This window comes from Callorhinus ursinus, unplaced genomic scaffold, assembly GCF_003265705.2.
Source record: "Callorhinus ursinus isolate GAN/ISIS: 27379988/994484 unplaced genomic scaffold, GSC_fseal_2.0 scaffold16, whole genome shotgun sequence".
In the NCBI taxonomy this organism is placed as follows: domain Eukaryota; kingdom Metazoa; phylum Chordata; class Mammalia; order Carnivora; family Otariidae; genus Callorhinus; species Callorhinus ursinus.
Window position 1 is genome coordinate 29,244,108 of NW_027397078.1, and position 18,671 is coordinate 29,262,778.

An 18,671-nucleotide genomic window follows, 5' to 3' on the forward strand; every position below is an offset into this window, starting at 1 on the left:
AGAAACAGCATGAGAGGGGAGAGGGTCAGAGGGAGAAGCAGGCTCCCCGCTGAGCCAGGAGCCCGATTTGGGACTCAATCCCAGGATTCCGGGATCATGACCTGAGCCGAAGGCAGTCGCTTAACCAACTGAGCCACCCAGGCGCCCCTCCACCAGGTATTTTAACACAAATAGGAGGTATTAATGGACAGCAAACAGAACACCTTGGCCCTAATAAGTTGCTGACTTGTATGTTAACAAAGGCCCTGTATTACTTAATTTAATTTACAGTCTTTAAAAAGCAACTCAACTGGTGGTATTCTTCAAAAAGACACATTCCATGGGTTCTATTTTAAATTTTAATATATGACTGTGCAAAACCATTTTCTCAAATGTCTGAATTCCTTCTATTAGCTATTCCTTAAAATCAAGAGTAAAACATTAAAGGTAAGAGTTCATTCATATTGGTGATTTTAGAACACATAATGGTGATGAAGTTACTATAATATCTAAGAAAATATGAACAAAGTGGCATTTTTTTTTAAGATTTTATTTATTTGACAGAGAGAGACACAGCGAGAGAAGGAACACAAGCAGGGGGAGTGGGAGAGGGAGAAGCAGGCCTCCTGTGGAGCAGGGAGCCCGATGCGGGGCTCGATCCCAGGACCCTGGGATCATGACCTGAGCCGAAGGCAGACACTTAACGACTGAGCCACTCAGGCGCCCCGCAAAGTGGTATTCTTGATTAAATCTGTGTGGAGGCAGTAAACATCTATATAAACTGTTACAGAGCCACATGATAGAAAACACCACAAAGCTATCAAAAATAAATCATATCTTCAAAGAATTTTCAGTAATCTAAAAGAATATTTAAAATATAATACTAAGTGAAAAACCACAAGATTCAAAACTTGCTACATAATATAAGCCTAACTGTACTTAAAAAAAAAAAAAAAGGATGGGATGGGATGGGGTGCCTATGCAGTGCAGTTGGTTGAGCATCCGACTTTTGGTTTTGGCTCAGGTCATGATCTCAGGTCATGGGATCGAGCCCTGTGTCAGGCTCCATGCTCCGCAAGGAGTCTGCTTGGGATTCTCTCTCCTTCTGCCTCTGCCCCTCCTGCTTGTGCTCTCTCTCCCTCAAATAAGTAAATCCTTAAAATAAAAAGGCATATATGTGTACACACACACACACACACACACACACACACACACATCTTTTTAAAGGCAGAAATAAAATAAAATAAAATCTTAAGAGCTATCATCTCTGGGTAGTAAGATTATTGGTGATTTATTATTTCTTCTTTTTAGTTTCAACATTAAACATGTGCTACAGACATAATAAAAAGGTTGTAGAAACCACAGAAAACTTATTTGAAAACCCAAAAACTCAAGATCTAAGACAACAAGGGAAGAGATTGAAAAAGAGAGACAGACAGATTTAAAAAACAGGAAAACATGACTCTGTGAAGGAGCAACGATCATTTCTTCTTAAGTGTCTAGCCTAAAAGTTAATGGGAATACCAAGGAAGTAAAACCTTGGGACTGTAGGCCCAAAGCGTTCCTGAAACTCATTAGGACCTGCAATTTTAAACATTATTGAGAGTTCCAAGCTCTGAAGTGAAAGTTTTATAATACAACACAACCAATAAAAATAACTAACATTGGAACTCAGAATGATACATTTACAATTCTGAAAGCTAGAAAACTTCAGATATGATGGAATAGGTAAGAATGGAATAGTGAAAAGTTCGGTTCTAAGGAACATAGTAAAACAATGTAGTTTCCTGGAATCACAAAAGCACAACTCTCAGAATTGAAAGGAACCTCACATAGCATCTAGACCAACCAGCAATACTATTTTTAATGTCTTATAACTTACAGAAGTTAAAGAACTATTTGCTTATGATATAGCCTATGTCTTTCCATAATGGGGTCTGCACCTAACCTAGAAGCACAGCAAAGTATTCAGATTAACAGGTAGAATTTTTTTTTTTTTTTTTAACCAATCAGAACGTAAGTCTAACAAAATCTCCAAGGTCTGCCGAGGGTCAGTAGTAAAAGTGCTCTCTGCCAATCCAGGAAATGTTTAAGGGGGACACGTTCATCATGACTACAAGCTCAGGATGGGAATGGACATTACTGTAAGACTACTAATGCTGGTGTGAGAGCAAGAGAAGTCTTGAGACACTAATCCTAGGAGGAACAGATCTGGGATGGGAAGAAGTCTCTATCCAGTAAGATGAAAGTGAGGGGGACCGGTGAGAACGGTAATGAATGAGAAACAGCAGGAGGACAAAAAGCCCAGGGTTTGCAGTCCCTTGTGAGCACAAAATGCAGGGAAGATAAATCAGAGACCTCTGCAGGGTCTTTTCAGAGACACTGGGTAAACCAGAGCCCAGGGAAAGGAGGAATGATGAGGAAAACATCTTCAGACTGAGACTGAACGAAGGTAATGGGGCCAAGATTCAGGCAGGGAAAGATCCCAGAGACCAAAACAAAAAGGGAAATAAATTACCCTTGAACTAGAAAGATGAAAGCTATGAGTGAAGCGTGAGTGTGCATGTATCACAAAAGACACAAAAAGGAAGTCAGAAAAAGAGCACAAGTGGGATAGAAAGAGAGAAGGAGATAGAGAAAGGACAAAGAGAGGGAGAGGCTACATGGAAACATACACACACAGAGAGTTAGAGAAACAGAGGGAGAAAGCCTGGAAGATAGACTCAGAGAGAGGCAGAGATGGAGAAAAGCCGGCTGGAACACAGGCACCTGAAAAGCTGTGTGTTGTACAAAAGAATAAAGACAGAGATACAACCAGTACTACACCATAATTTATCTCATTTGTGAATTCTGGACCCTATGATTCTACCTGGTATAGGCAACAGATGGGTCCAAGAGGAGCAGCACAAGAGAAGGGCAAATGGGTGATCACATCCATCTCGGGTACAGGACCTTTGAGAAGGACCACCAGCTAGCAGCTGGGGTTGGGGTGGGGACCTCCCCCTACTCTGACATCCTCTACTATAACAGCTGTTTTATAAAGGGTCAAGAGGAAAGAGAGAATTCAAGACTTCCCTAAAAAAGGAAGGAATTAAAGTTGACTGAATGGAAGTCAACCAACATTTATGGAATACTGTGTATGTGGTGGGCCTGGTGTTAGAGGTGTTGGGGCTAGAGAGAAAAATAAAACAAGGAGTGTGACCTCAAGCTGCTCACAGACTCAAGGTGGGATACCCACAGGTTCGACAGAAGGTCAGATCCTGGTGCTTCAGTACAGTAGTGTGACACTTTCCCTGCTACCCCCCTCCCCTGGCCATGGGACTAAACTAGTCAGCTGATGTCTGAGAAGAAAGCAATCAGCAAACAATTTTGTGAGTTATGGTGGCAAGCAATAATGGATGCCAATATATTCATAACTTAACCAGAAGAAAAAGCCTGGGGCTGTGCAAGCAGTGACAGCAATCCTTCACTTAACTTAATTACTGGGATTCCTACAAACGTATTTTATATACTTTGCCTTTTTAAGGAAAGTAAGAATAGCCTGTTTTAGAAATCTATATGCTTCATGGATATCTATTCTACATATGAAACCATGAGGGCCAGAAATTATATTCCTACTGGGAGCCTGAGAAAAGGCAAAAAATACCCCTCTCCTCTCCCTGGCTATTATTTCGGATCTTTCTCCCTCTTCACACTGTATTGTTACCTGGGATTACTTCTTGCCTGACAACCTCAGTGCCAACTGCTAAAACTGTGCATAAGAGTAAACAGGCTTAGGGGTGGTTCAGTCAGTTGAGCATCCAAATCTTGATTTTGGCTTAGGTCATGACCTCAGGGTCATGAGATGGAGCGCCATTTTGGGCTCCGCACTCAGCGTAGAGTCTGCTAGAGATTCTCTCTCCATCTCCTCCCCACCCGTCTCCCTGCTTGTGCACATGCACTCTCTCTCTCTCTAGAATAATTAAATAAAATCTAAAAAAAAAAAAAAAAAAGAGTAAACAGGCTTTTAGGGAGGGTGGAGGTGTTTTCCCATTAGTAAAGATGAATCTGACTGCATTAACTCTGTTTTTTGTTCTGAGATATTCTGGCTTATCTCCCAGTTCTTAACTGGATTCTGGAGAGCTGAGATGGCCAGAATAACCACTCTGGATATTATACTACAATATCTTTATCTATTAAATATGATTTAGTAAGTCGATCTTTCCATTCCAAGAAATATGTACACTGTACAAATATTCTCATCCCAAAAGAAATGGGAAGCACCACTATCAAGGAGAAACAGACTGCCCTTAGTCAAGTGATAATTTAGGAAGAGCGACTCACTATGTTACCACAGCAAGACTTGTTCACGTTTTTGTACATTATCAAGCTGCATTTCTCTCGAATATACACAATACGGTGAACCAATGAGATCTCTTGCTCAAGAAAAAAAAATCAAGATAAGTCAAGCTCAATGAATGACTTAGACTAAGTTAGATGTGATGCTCAAAGGAGAAGTATCATAGCAGCATTAACATGAGGGGCAGTGGGAACAAAAGGCTACTGCAATTCCAACTGGTAATTCTGAAACCCTCTCAAGCTTCATCACAGCAATATCAGAGTAGGGATGACTCGACGACGGCTTGTCTAAAGTCTAAAGTTCAACATCCCAATTATGCCTCTAATTCTTTAAAAAAAAAAAAAAAACAACAAAAAACAAACAACTGTTTTCAGGTTTCTACATATACCTGGTCTAAACAAGCTCTACTCAAACTGCCTGTTGAAAAGACAAAAACAATATGTTGTTAATACTACCTATCCCGCATCTGGATTTAGTTTTGATCTGACCTACCTAATTTTGATGGAACTATGTTAATCTGTAATTGATTCTCTTTTAAACCATCACCACTCCATTATGCAATGTCCAATAGGAAAAACAATTTCTTCTATACTTCCTTAGTCTCACAATTGAGACACTATTCGCATGGCTTATCAAAGTCTCACCTAAAAACTGTCAAAGCCGGTAACTACACGTTGTACCTGTGCTCCCAGGTTAATGTATAGGAGAGCTGGTCTATAGTCACATGGAAAAAGAATGCAGCAAAGTTTCTCAGCAAAGGAAGTGGAGGGGAGACACGTGACAAGTCATACTGAAGTCAGAAGACATCATCCATGGTAAAAATTGCCGCAGCTAACAGTAACAAGTCACAGTGTGCCAGGCACTGCTCTGGGTACTTTTGATGTTTTCCCTCATTTAACGATCACATTAATCCTGTGAGGGAGGTAGTATTCTTAGGCCTGTTTTTACAGATGAGGAAACTGAGGGGCAGAGGTTAAAGTCACACAGACAGAAGGTGACATTAATCAAGATGTCCTATTTCCAGAGTCCAACCTCTTAGTTACTAATGTTAAAACTCTCATTTAATAAATAAGGCAATGGATGTAAACTGTGCTTAGGAAAATATTTATATCTTTAAAAACATTGTCTTTACTACTGTTTTAAAAATAATGAAGTTATTTTTACCATAGGGCACAAAAGCACTAAAACCTTGATTCAATCCTGCCAAAAGGGTGAAAGATGCACAACCACACAGGGTCAAGAGTACTTACTGACTAACCTAAGACCTTTCTGTGACTTCCAGCAATAAACACCAGAGTTGGAATCTGACAGAATGGCCGTATTCTTAAATTCGCAATGTTACGGTGACGTACCATTTTATTCCAAGTAGAGAACTTAGTAGTTTCACAAAGTACACATAACCATCCCTCACATCTAGATTCTGGGCAGTCTCTTTGAGCAGCTGAGAGTATCAAGTCTATGTTATTATTTTTTTTAAAAAGGTCCTTACTCCCTAGGCAGATCTGCTGATGAGACTTAATACTTGATATAACTCTCCTTAAATTTTTAATACATATGACGCAAAGAAGATAAAAGGATAAGCAAAGCTGGCACATCATTTTAGCCTCTGACTACCAGTACGTTTTTTTGTGGTAGCATAAAGGGTGTCCCTCCATTTCTTTCCTTTCACCCTGAATGCAAGTCAGGTGGCACAGAGGTGAAAAACATAAGCTTTGGAGTCAGACCCCATGTAGGGCTAGATCCTGGCTCCCCTCTCCCTGCTAAGGGCTGCCCAGCGCCAGGCAAGTGCTCTCCCTTTTGGAGGCTGAGGCTTCCTCATCTGTGGAATGGGAGCTGCCCCCACCCCAAAGGCTGACCGTGAGAACCAAGTGAGCCAGCGCACACAAAGTGCTAAATAAAGTGTCTGCTCTGTGATACAATAACAAAAGAGACAGTGAAAGACTGCATTCCTATCAGAAGAATGCAATGGAAGATATGTGCGATATGAGGCATTTAGTGACCCAGCAGATTTTTTCTTCTTTTACATGATATTTAATACAAATGCTGAACTTGAAATAAACCATTACAAATAATGACAAATCAGTTTCCTTATCAACAATCTCGCTTGAGAAAGCAAGCAAGCTAAAAAGTGTATCCAGAATTCTTTGAAATCTCGAATCTACAATTAGAAAAGAGGAGAGTAAAAACAAATCAAAATACTCACCATGGATCGAATGCTGGTTGTCTTTTTGAGTGGTTGGTTCCAGAACTGCTCTCTGATGGTAGGGAAGAAACTCTGGTTGATACATTATTTTCATGGAAAGAATTGTCTGGACGAGGAGATGGCACTGAATAAAGAAAAAGTCAGTCACCGATGTACTTTTTTGGCTGAAGCAGTTCTTACCTGATTCTACTGCATTTTCTCTCACACAAATAAAACAAACAAGTAAATCAAAACGCTCCTCTGCCCTTTATATAACTTTTGTGTTTTCTGAGAGTGGAGGCATTCCAGGGAACATTCTCCCGCCCCCCACTGATTATAACATGAATTTGCAAGGGTCAGTTAACATCAGGCAATATATATTCAAAACACAAATTGACCTGTCAGCTGATTAAATGAAGAACATTGTAGAACATTTAAAAGTATGAATGGGATAGCCCCCCTTCACTGTTTTGGCATTCTCTGAAACTGAAGCTTTCTGACATCAGAGACTCAACTATGCAAAATCTATTCTCAGACTGAAGTGACTCTTAATAATGTGTGCTAGAATATACTAACTGTGCTTTAAGCCTTACACTTGGGAGGCAGAGTCAATTTTGTATTTTTTAAACTACATTCCAAAGAAATTCAGTTATTTGCAAAAAATACTATTTTTCTCTAAGTTCTCAGTCCAGGAAAGAACAGAAAGGCAAACCACAACATATGTGGGTAAATACCTTCTTGCCCTTTGTTGGGGTGGGGTGGGGGCTGTTACTATCTTTTTCTGTCACTTTCTTCTTTTTTTTTTTAAGATTTTATTTATTTGACAGAGAGAGACCATAAGCAGGGGAATGGCAGGTGGAGGGAGAGGGAGAAGCAGGCTCCCCACTAAGCAATGAGCCCGATGTGGGACTCGATCCCAGGACCCCGAGATCATGACCTGAGCCGAAGGCAGGGGCTTAACCGACTACGCCACTCAGGCGCCCCTGTCACTTTATAAGCTCGATCATAAATCAAAATATATGGCAAATTTCATCACAAAAGGAATATACAGGCTGAATATCAAGGTAAATGACACCATTTCACTTGCCTCTTGACGAGTAGGACTAAAAACAGGAAGTATTCTGGAAACATCTGTCATTGCAATGATACCACTAAATCTTCATCCAGTTAGATTTAGAAGAGTCACTGAAATGACAGATGTCTCCAGATGTTTCACCTGGTTAAATCTCTTCCTTCTATTTCTGGCCTTTCTAAAATAAAAATGCTCTACCTGCTGAACCCTGAAGTCTATTATGAGGAAGACAAATGAGGGGCTTTGCTGACAAGAACCAATTCAATTCACTTGCGATCAAAATAAAACTGTCTTTCCTAATTAATCAAAACTTTGTTATCATTTTATATTAAAGTATATACTCCAGACATCTATAGGAATAATATAGGTATGATCCATTTTAGAAGTAAAACTCACAGTGACAGAAAAAAGGGCATTTGCTCATATAACACAACAATATTTTAGCTAACTTTAATCTGAATTAAAATTTTAGTCCCTTAAGATTTTAAAGTGAGCAGAGCATGAGAAAAAACCAAATGCATTAAAAGGCATATTCAATGCCCTATGTTTTTTTCAAATGGGGCTGGGAGGGAACAAGTAGCCTAAATCAATTCATATTTAGTCCTAAATAATACTTCTATACATTTATTTAGCTCAGGTTCCTAGTTAAGACGACCAAGCAGCTGTCCATGTTCTCCCCCAATTCCTGTCCCTTTCCAGCTGTCCCCCCAAATCAAAAGAATAGTGAAAAGCCAAATGATATGGGTGAGGTAGAAGGTCATGATGACTCTTACAGGCTTTAAGAAGCTGAGTCTCTGAAACACCCAGGACCTTGCCTCTACCCTGGTGGGCTTGCTGTTAGTCTCCCTACCAGGGGCTAGAGCTCTGGAGGGGTTCTCACTCTATTGCTACATAGCTCTTCAAAGGGGATGCCTTTCTCTGTCAACATCTCCTAAATCCATGCAGCCTCCAAAGCCTCTGTTTTAGTTGTCAGTTAACCATCGAAGTACATTTTTAAGGCTGTGCAAGTATACTTGAAGATTTTCTTTCATTCAATCAACAAATATTTATGAAACTGTCAGGCAGTGCGCTAGTCAGTGAAGGTAAAAGAGGAACATACGATCAAGGGCCTTGCAACCGTGTGAGAGAGAAATGCAGACAAAGAATCAATACCATGTAGTCTGTGTCATGTTAGAGGGCTAGACAACGAACCATGGGTAGAACGAAGAAGAAAACATTTCACTTTAGGTGGAGAGGGAAGACATCGTACTGCAGAGGACTTCAAAGTAGAACCTTAAATGGGACAGAAACAAGCTATCCAAGCAGGGGGAGGAGTGTGTTTCAGGAGGGAGGAGCAGCACCTGGAGAGGACAGCAAGGGCCAGGGCATGGAATATCTGGAAAGTCATCTTAGGGAATCCAGATTTTGTTGTGTTGTCAATGGGAAACCACCGGAGGACTACCAGCACGTGAGAGACAGTAAGGACTGGGGGCAGGCAATGGGTTGCCTTGCTCTGTTTTTGCCTCATAGCATTTACTATCTTTTACTGCTCTACATAATTCTTACATTTAGTGTAGTTCATTCCTCGAAAGAATGTGAGCTCCGTGAAGGTGGAGACCTCTGGCTGTCTTGTTCACTGACATGTTCTAAGCTAGACCAGCACCCGGCACACAGGTGACATCAATAAATACCTTAGGAACTTAATTGAATGAATGAGTGAGATGGCCAGGACACAGCTGCAAATGGATCATTCCAGGGACTGGTTTGATGGCAACCTTGGGAAATAGGGAGATCAGCTGGGAGGCTACTCCAAGAACCCAAGTCAGAAGCCACGAGGGCCTGAACTAAGACAGCAGGACCCAAAGCAGAGAGAAGTGTTGGAAGGCGACAGCACAGACAAGAATGGCGCTGACCTGAAGTCAAGGCAGTGAAGTGTAGTGGAGGGCATGGGCTGGAGGTGCAGGGAAGGGGAAGAGAGAGAGGACCCGGGTGGGTGCTCAGGGTTGGGCTCACCTCGGTAGAAACTGCCAACTCTCCTCGGAACAGGGTCATTGTACAGGTGTCTATTTTCTTTGGGGGCGGTGCCGTCATCAGAGTGGGGGTCATGATATGCTCCACCCTGACACAAGAAAGAGGTTTATAAAAAGTTAACAATAGAGCGATGATGATGTGGCCTATTAACTTAGAATAGTGTGTAACTGATCTAGAATTTACTCCAGGATCTTTTAAAGAGAAAACTCAGAATTATGGCATGAGGAAAACTACTTAACTTCATAAACCAGTTTAAGTTATTTGCGGGAGATTAGGTATGAAGAAATTTTAAAAGATAGGCTGTAATGATGTCACATGACTACTCTTTACAGACAAGTTTTATCGTAAAAGTTAGCAACTTGTAGAGAATTCAGACCTCAGACTTCTGCCTTGCATGGAATGAAGAGGTGCCTTCTCTGGAAGATTCTTTAACGGAAGATCGAGCCACAGTCATCTCTGGAGGGAGCTGTTCTCCAGGCTGGAAGTCAAATTTAAAAGGATTTATAAGAGTGTCCTGTTCCTAGGGATGAAAATCACCTAAATCACCATGGGCTTTATTTGGCATAATTAGTACCTTCACCAGCTAAAATAAAAAAAATGTTAGTTGGCTAAAACACAAATTGTCCCATAAAAGAGTGAATCATCTGATGAATGTAAAATAATTCAAATAAATGTCACACAGATGGAAAGTGAAATTCTCATTAAAGTTAAGGCAAGCAGGGAAAGAATTACGCTAAAAATAGTTCAATTAATTATTAAAAACAAAGAAAATTATCTTCCTAATATCTAGATAGTCATGGTTCTGTGCAGCACTCTAATTAGATTCTATCAGTTAATCCAAAATTTCTTTAGCAGATTTTTCCAAAAAGAACTATGCAGATCCAAAATTATTTTTCACTAAGAACTTAAATGGCAGATTCAGATGAAATCAAATGTTCTTTGGATAGATCATGGAAGAGAATCAGTACTCTTAATCATTTGTCTTAAAATTCCCTAACTACTGTAATTTTATGTACTTAAAGTTTTCTTAATCTTGTCTAGGATGACAGTACTTGTGTTTCATTGTACTTTCTAAACCATGATCAGGACAGCACACATCTCAGGATACACTGCCTATTTCTCTCAAGGAAGTGAAACACAAGCTAAGAGCAGCCTTGGTCCACAATGGTGTTTACTGAGGGGAAAAGTGGCATCTTCTACCCTTGAGGAAAACAAGATTAAGGAACAAAATTACCAAGCCATTAGGAGGACTTAGCTGCATTGCATATCTGCAGAGAGTCATATCTTGAGCCTTACGTGATATAGCAAAAACATTTTATTTAAACTTTAAATAGGATTCTGTCTTTGTCTCCCTCACTCCCCAGATGTACTATGAAAGAATATTCTGGGCAGGAAATCATCCTAGGTAGCCTTTCTTCTTCCTAACTTGTGATAAGATCTCATTTGAATTTTAGCACCTGTATACTTCACAAAGCACTCTAGAAAAGCCTTTTAGAAAACAATGATTTATATCTAACCTAACTCTTAAGTGACAGTGCTAGTTCAGTCCCCTTCCTCTTGAAGGTGGCCAGAATATTCTGTAGGAGAGTGATTCTCATCATTTACTCATGGCCTTAGTCAATGTCATCTTTGTGCCTTTAAACTTGTACTATCTTGCAGCTTGGAACTGTACCTCCCGAACTGGACTTAAAATTCTGTAACAGTTGGGTCTGTGCTTAGCCCACAGTAACCATTTATAGTTAGATTTAATCTCCACGATGTTCACAGTCTTTTTTCTAGAACTCTGAGAACCAGTCCATTTGTCTTTTCTCCAAGTTCCAGCGTTTTATTTTTCTTACATCTCCAATATTTACACTACACTGCATGCTAGCACGCTTTACCTGGTTTTGATCTCCACCTAATGTCTATGGGCAGCTGACAGGCTCTAGAGATCTTTCTAGGCCCTAGAGGTTCTCTCTTCTCTAGAGGGACTCTTCCAGCCACTGTTCTGACTCTAATCATGGCATGTCCCGCCATGTGCCATCTCCTCCATCTGCAAGTATGCATCTCCCACTCCTTTCTCCTCTTACCTGGGCACCAGTCTTTCCAACCTCATAAAGGACAGCTCTGCTTAGGGGCCTAGGGTCACTTCAGCCTCAACAGGTCAGCATGATACAGTGCCAAGAATGCTGGCCTAGGGACCTAGACACTGTCTCATGATCCCAGCTCCGCCTTGGACTAGTTGGGTAAAACTTGGGCAACCCACCTAACTTCTTAGATCCTTAGCACACTCATCTACGAAATGAAGGGATTGAATTAGGTAACTTCAAAAGTCCTTTCTCCTACTCTGAAAAGGAGTTCCTAAGAAAGAAGCCTGAAGGCTTCCTTTTTCCTGTCTTCAATCTTTCAATTCACATATCCTGCTCTTTGTACTTCTGAGGAGTCTTTAAGACCCACTACTTCTGTTTTCCCACCAGCACTAAGGCTGGAACATACTCCCTTCCCCTCATGCTTGACTTACTCCAAAAGCGACCTCAAATCTTGCATTTTTCACTTCGGCAACGAGGAACGAGTTGCAATCCCCACAGCACACCATGCTGTTTATTGTCTCTATTAGCCTCCTCCTCTTTTCTGCCCTCCTTTCCAGCCTTTCTTAAGGTCAACTCCACTTTCTCCCCCTAGTTAAGCCCCAGAAATCTCTTCTCAGACACCACCTCCCCAGGGAATTTCCACAACCCCTGCCTGGACTGGGCCATGCCTCTCTGTCTACGGCACACTTGCCTCTAGCACGGCGTGGGCACGACAGCCTCACGGTATGGCCATGACTGATCGATCCCTGGCAAGTGGGCCCCAACATGCACTCCAAGAGGACAGGGGTCATACCTTTTTCATCTTCCTCAGGAGAGCCCACCATGGTGCCTCATTCAGTAAATAACTGAACACATCCTCATTCTTTGGCCAGCCAAAGCTTCTCTCTACATCCTAGCTCAGAGCAAGACCTTTAGTTGCTCCCAGAGCCATTTCTAACTGCTCCTATTCATGATCTTTCCCTGTTCTCAACTCCTATTTATAGCCAGTGCCACAGTAATTTGCTTCTTAATTATTTCATTGTTATCATGTATAATTTAATGTTCCCTGAGAGAAGATAAGTTTGTCAAGGGCAAGAACCCTACCTCAGACTCTTTTGAGTGTCTGAGAACACCTAGCATAGAGAGTGTTAAATGTCTAGAAAACAGTCCCTACCATCACATAAGCAGCAAAAATTAAAATGTGTTTGACACTTGGCCAGGCACGGGGCACGGTGCTTTATACACCATGTTGAAACCTTACGACACAACTCAGATGAGGAATCTGAGGCAAAGAGAGATTACATCACTTCCCCAGATTTACATCATTTGAAGCAGATTACAGAACTGGGACACAAACCCAGGTCAGCCTGGTTTCCCAACCTGAGCTCTTAGCTGCTTTGCTACACCGACTGGTCCGTTACTAACAATCTCCACCCCATCTTCAGCACCCATCTTGCTAAACCTCCCATTACATATTCCATCCATATTTTCTGGAGTTCTGACACAGAACTGTCTGGTGAACCTATTTTCATATCCTCGAAAAGGGGAGTACTTTCCCTACATGAAATTCTTCTCTCCTTCTGACACTGGCTTATCTCCACCCTCATTTCGTTGATGCAGATGAATTTTTCATAGAATGAAAATATAATTTAAAAAAAGTGTTCTGTTGTAGGACTGCTACTTCTTTTAAACAGGTTACTGTCAGCAGTTCTAGAGTTTGAAAAATCAGTAAGACGGAGGAAGCATGAGGATAAAAACAATGCCTTGAGATTTAAAAACAATCCAAAAGACTGTAAATTAACATTTATTTTGGCCTGAAGTTAAATTTACCTATAGTTCTAGATAAATTAGAAATTTTTCAATTCAGTGAAAATATCGAGTAAGGTGTAAGTAAAAGGGTCTGATTTAAACAAACGTGGTCTGGAAAGATTAGAGAAAATCTCTACAAATCACACTAAATTTTGAGAAAATTAAAAACTATCCCGTACAACCGATGAACTCTGTACTAAATCAAAATAGGATTCTTTCAAAAAAATATGCCAGAAAGGAACACTTAAGAAGCAGATTTCTAAAAACAAGTTTTTTTTTTTTAATTCTCCTGAGTACTCAACAGTGGGCCTTAAATAATTAATTTTTTTTAACAGATAGTACTTCAAGTATTGCTTCCCTAAATGCATTCTATCAAAAAAGCACAACCTCCTACAGTAAGGAAAACTGCAGACTGACCCTATTCACACCCCTGCACCACCTTCCCCTGAAGAGCCAACAGATCCAGTCAAGGTCCAATCTGTACCTGAGGTGATAAGAGCTGCAGGCTGTTGGCCCTGGCCGCCATTCCTTGCCCTACGCTCAAGCTTCCGTCCAAGCCTTTGGCTCTCACTTTGTCTCGGGTCACGTACATGGAATGCCTATGTGGACGCTGCTGGGAAGAGAAGGGGCTAGTGTAGCCCAGCCCATAAGAAAAGGATTCATGAGGTGCAGATAGAGAATGGGAATGGCTGCTGTCCATGTGCTCGGGCAGCTTCAACTCCTCCATCGTTTTAGAATGCCTGGTTGTGGTTCGCCGTGAGTCAAGAGTGCCCTCACTTCGATTATTTCTTCCTGAGGGGCTGAGCAAAGTTCTCGTGTCACTGTGCCTGGTAGGCGTTGGGCTGGTGGGAGAGTTCAAGTCCAAGCAGCTGGATGGGAAGTACCTGCTGGTATTGGACTCTGCAATTTGGGCCCTAGCTTCAGAAAGGTTGCTCACAGACTTGGAGTCACTCAACGCCCCATGGCTTTTGGCCTTGGTCCTGTAGGATGGACTCCTAGAGGACTGTGGAATAGTGTCAATGTAGCTATGCCGACTCTGCTTTTCAGTGGGCTGCAGCGTCCCAGCTTTGCTCTGAGAGCTTTCCATAAATGAGTGCCGGCTCTGCTGAGATCTGCTGCTTGACTTGAGGTACTTTGTGCCTGGGCCTTCCGAAGGCTTTGGGTCAATATTAAAATCAAACTCTGTCTTTGACTTGGCTTCTTTTGGGCTAAGAAGATGTGGTATGTTATTGTTGGTAAGATCTTTGCTGGTAGACCCAGGTTGGCTGCTTGCTTGGTAGGTTTTGGTGTGCATGGGACTAAGAGTAGCTCCAGCAAGGTTTCCGTTTAGGAAGCTTTCGTTGGCAGGAAGACCTTCGTCAGCCCGGGGCAGACCCACACTTAGGTTCTGGATGTCCTTGCTGTTGGATCTGTGGTGAGACTGCAAAGCAGCACTTTTGCTGCCTTGGTTTCTATGTTAAAAACAAAAGAAGGATATCAGTTTCCTTCAATAGCAGACACACAAAAAGTACTATTTAAAAAAAATACACACATGCACACACCCTTAAAACACCTCAAAGACTAAAAACATTTAACTCGCTCAAACACATGCCAACAAATGGCAAGTAACCATAAAAAGCTGGTTAGATCAAGTCACTCTGCAACAAAGCAACGGTCCCAACAAAATGATTTTGACATCCTTAAATGTTCAACTAACTTGTTGCCAACACGGTTGCTAACTGATAATCTAGGAAAACATGTTTTTGCTATGCTGGTGCTCACATGAGTGTTTGTTATAGAATGCCTGATAAGAAGAAGAGAGCTAAGCTACAACAAACTCCTTGTAACTCTTTGAATGCTTGAATTACAGAGGTAACGTGGACTTGAACGTCACGATGTTCCTTGAACTTCCCTTTTATTTGTAAAACTCACTGCCTGCTTCAGAGATACATACTCACAGCACACACAGACACCGGTATCCTTTTGTCTTTAGTCTGTATCGTCAAAGAATGAGAGTTCTTGCAATATACTCAAAAGAAGAAAATGACACTCTAAAACCAAACATAAACTTTGTTGGAAAACATGATGATCAATGCTTATGTTTTAGAGAAGTGGCAATAGTTCTAGGGTACTTCAGGTACCTCCTTATACCCTAAACAGGAATGTGTCTCTAACTTGATCACAGGGATCTAGAGAGTTAATTTCTCTCCAGAAGACACAATTTATTCTCTTCTTCATCATCTCACACGTCATTATTCCAAACCGACTAGGGCCTTCTTTAAGATGTAAAGCTTCATTTCCTACCTGGCTTAAAACAAAATATAAATCCAGAGGAAAACCCTGTCCTCTATTGGAAAGCTAAAATTGACCCCACAGCAAGGTCAGTTTGTTCAACTGCAACTATTTAAAGGACCAAATTATAGTTTGAGATAGGAGAATGCTTTTAAGTGAAAAATAATTTACACAATTCCCTTTTTATTATGCATTCAGAAAATTCTGCTGCAAATATTTCTATTGCTAAAGATGGTTTGACATGGGGAGTTCTGTTCCCATCACACACTAACTGGAAGAACAGTCACATTTTTTGTCTGTATAATGGTAATCTGTGAAACTATTCCTTCCCATTTTCCCTAAGAACCCATTGCTCAGGCATCAAAGGTAAGGGCTCTTTTCCCGACCTCCTACCCTTCAGAGTGTTAAAAAAAGTATCTGATAACAAGCAAGCCTGTAACAGTTATGGAAGGCCTCATCTCCTAAATGTACTCACTAATCTCTCCTGGTTCAGTCACAATTGCAGCATCAAATAAGGTCCCTTAAATATGAGCTAACTAAATAAATAGCAGGTCCTAGACCTAGAAAGAAATTACAAAGAAACAAGAGTTTCGGGACACCTGGGTGGCTCAGTCAGTTAAGTGTCGGAGTCTTGATCTTGGATCAGGTCATGGCCCCAGGACTGTGAGATCGAGCCCCATGTGGGGCTCTGTGCTCAGCAGGGAGTCTACCTCTCTCCCTCTCCCCTTCCCCTCACTTGTGTGCACGTTCTCTCTAAATAATGATAAATAAAAAATTTTTTTAAAAATAAAAAAGAAACAAAAGTTTCACCTTCTATTAAATGATGTCAACTGACTCTATCCCCAGGATCAATAAAGGGCAGTCATCATATATCCTAAGGCATCAGGTTGGTTTTTTTTCTGTTTGTTTTTTAAAGAGAGAGAGAGCACACTGGTGAGATGGCAGTGGAGAGGGGGCAGAGGGAGAGGATCTTAAGCAGACTCTGCACTGAGCACGGAGTGGAGCTCGATACCAAGACCCTGAGATCATGACCTGAGCCAAAATCAAAAGCTGGAGGCTTAACTGACTGAGCCACCCAGGTGCCCTAAAGACATCAGGTTTTAAGCCATCAGAGTCATTTGTCAATTTATATCTCGATAACTAAAATATCTAAGCAACTTTTCAAAAACCCAAACAACAATATGCAAATAGTCTAACCCATATATAGATCTACATGTGCTGGTTATCTCCCATTTACCCAACCCCCAATCTGTTCTCCATTTTGCTCTGCCCCCGCTCAGGGCCTCAGGAGTCTAATGTTGCATACTGTATCACCCGGGATCCCTTGCCACCTAACTCCCAGTTGCACTTAGCAGTGCAAGGGGCCGGGGGCTGTCTTCCCTACTCTTTCCCAGCATGCACCCTAACTCAGGTCACAGCTGTGTGTCTGTCCAGATTATAGCTCTGATGGGGTGGATCCTCCTGCCTGGTTCCCCTGGGCTCTCATATTCCTACTTCCTCCCCTTTCTCCTTCAGGTCTAGATAGGGTAATAGCAGAGATAACACACACAGATATTGTGTAATGCCCGAAGCTCCAAAGAAAACCAGAAAAGGATAGAGAAGAGTGAAGACAGCTGCTAAAGCTTTTGAAACTATTGGAAAACACTGATCTCAAAGTAGAGCACAAACCTACATGTTAGGAAGAACAAATTCATAGCAATGTAAGATACAGCTTCTAATGTGAAAAGGGAGGTTATAATGTTAAGGTAGAAACATTTATCAAAGAGTTAGGTTTCCCATAAAAGTACAAAGAGCCTAAACCCCTATTCTAAACACTTCTGTCTTAGTATTAATTTGAAGCCATTGAGCTTTGCACATAATTCTTAAGTAGAAAGGGCAACAAATTGTCTTCAAATTGGAGTTCTGCCAAAGCACAACAATAAAAAAACTGCTCCGAAAATTCCATAGATCTCTTTGGCACACAACTGTAAGGAATCTGTGTTAAACTGCCAAGCACTTAAGAGGATTTTATATATAAACCCTTCTGAAATGGCTGGCAGGACAGATAGTTAATCTCTTTAGTTAAAATAACTTTCCAAAGTAAACATCAAAGATGCAAAGCTACATTTTTATGGAGAAGGATGGCAAAGCAGAACTGGTGAGAGGGCAGGCTGAAACACCATCCCACCATGTCCAAGGTCAGGAGAACCTCAGGACAGTCTGAAGGAGACTCAGGCAGGGCAAGGTAATGCCAAGAGTCTACTGCCTCTTCTACAGAGACATGAACTTGGACAACAGAAGACATGGTGTGTGAATGTGTCTCACGGCAGTGATGATGCCGTGAACACCTCTACAATAGTGCTGGGAAGTCCGAGTTAGCCACAGTATGTGTCGTTAGTGTCCCCAACAAGAAGGGATTCTGTAGAGGAAATATGAACCATAGACACGTGTAGAGAAAAGGACATTTCCACATACATGTAAACTGAGCTAAAATCATTCCTAAAGAAACCACTTAGGACTTTTTCTTTTAAAATTCTACACAGTGTTGGGCGCCTGGGTGGCTCAGTCCTTAAGCATCTGCCTTTGGCTCAGGTCATGATCTCAGGGTCCTGGGATTGAGTCCCACATCGGGCTCCCTGCTCTGCGGGAAGCCTGCTCTCCCTCTCCCACTCCCGCTGCTTGTGTTCCTGCTCTTGCTATCTCTGTCTCTGTCAAATAAATAAATAAAATCTTAAAAATAAATAAATAAAATAAAATTCTACACAGTGTTAAGACCTAAAAACAAAATCTTCCAGAGATTTTATTTGCTTATTTCTATTCTTGTCTACTTCAAAAGAAGATTTGGGCAGACTCCTTGAAGAGCCATGTAAGCTATAGCCTTATCACCACACACCTCCTCCTTGACAGATTTCTAAAGAAGGTTCCCAGGGAGAGCCTCAGATCCCCACCGGGGATCTCTCAAGCCAAGTCATTAGAGGACAA

General features: G+C 41.4%; 1 protein-coding gene across 2 annotated transcripts in view; it reads right to left on the bottom strand.

The window, feature by feature from the left end:
• CDKL5 (cyclin dependent kinase like 5) overlaps nt 1–18,671 on the bottom strand; it is a 144,010-nt gene that overhangs the window by 27,456 nt on the left and 97,883 nt on the right. For both annotated transcript variants that reach the window (XM_073902026.1, XM_025857662.2), the window contains exons 11-14: nt 13,924–14,890; nt 9,959–10,060; nt 9,565–9,670; nt 6,522–6,645 (exon numbers count right to left, since the gene is read on the bottom strand). In XM_073902026.1, the coding sequence (XP_073758127.1) occupies nt 6,522–6,645; nt 9,565–9,670; nt 9,959–10,060; nt 13,924–14,890 (1,299 nt within the window). The remainder of the gene's footprint in view (nt 1–6,521; nt 6,646–9,564; nt 9,671–9,958; nt 10,061–13,923; nt 14,891–18,671) is intronic.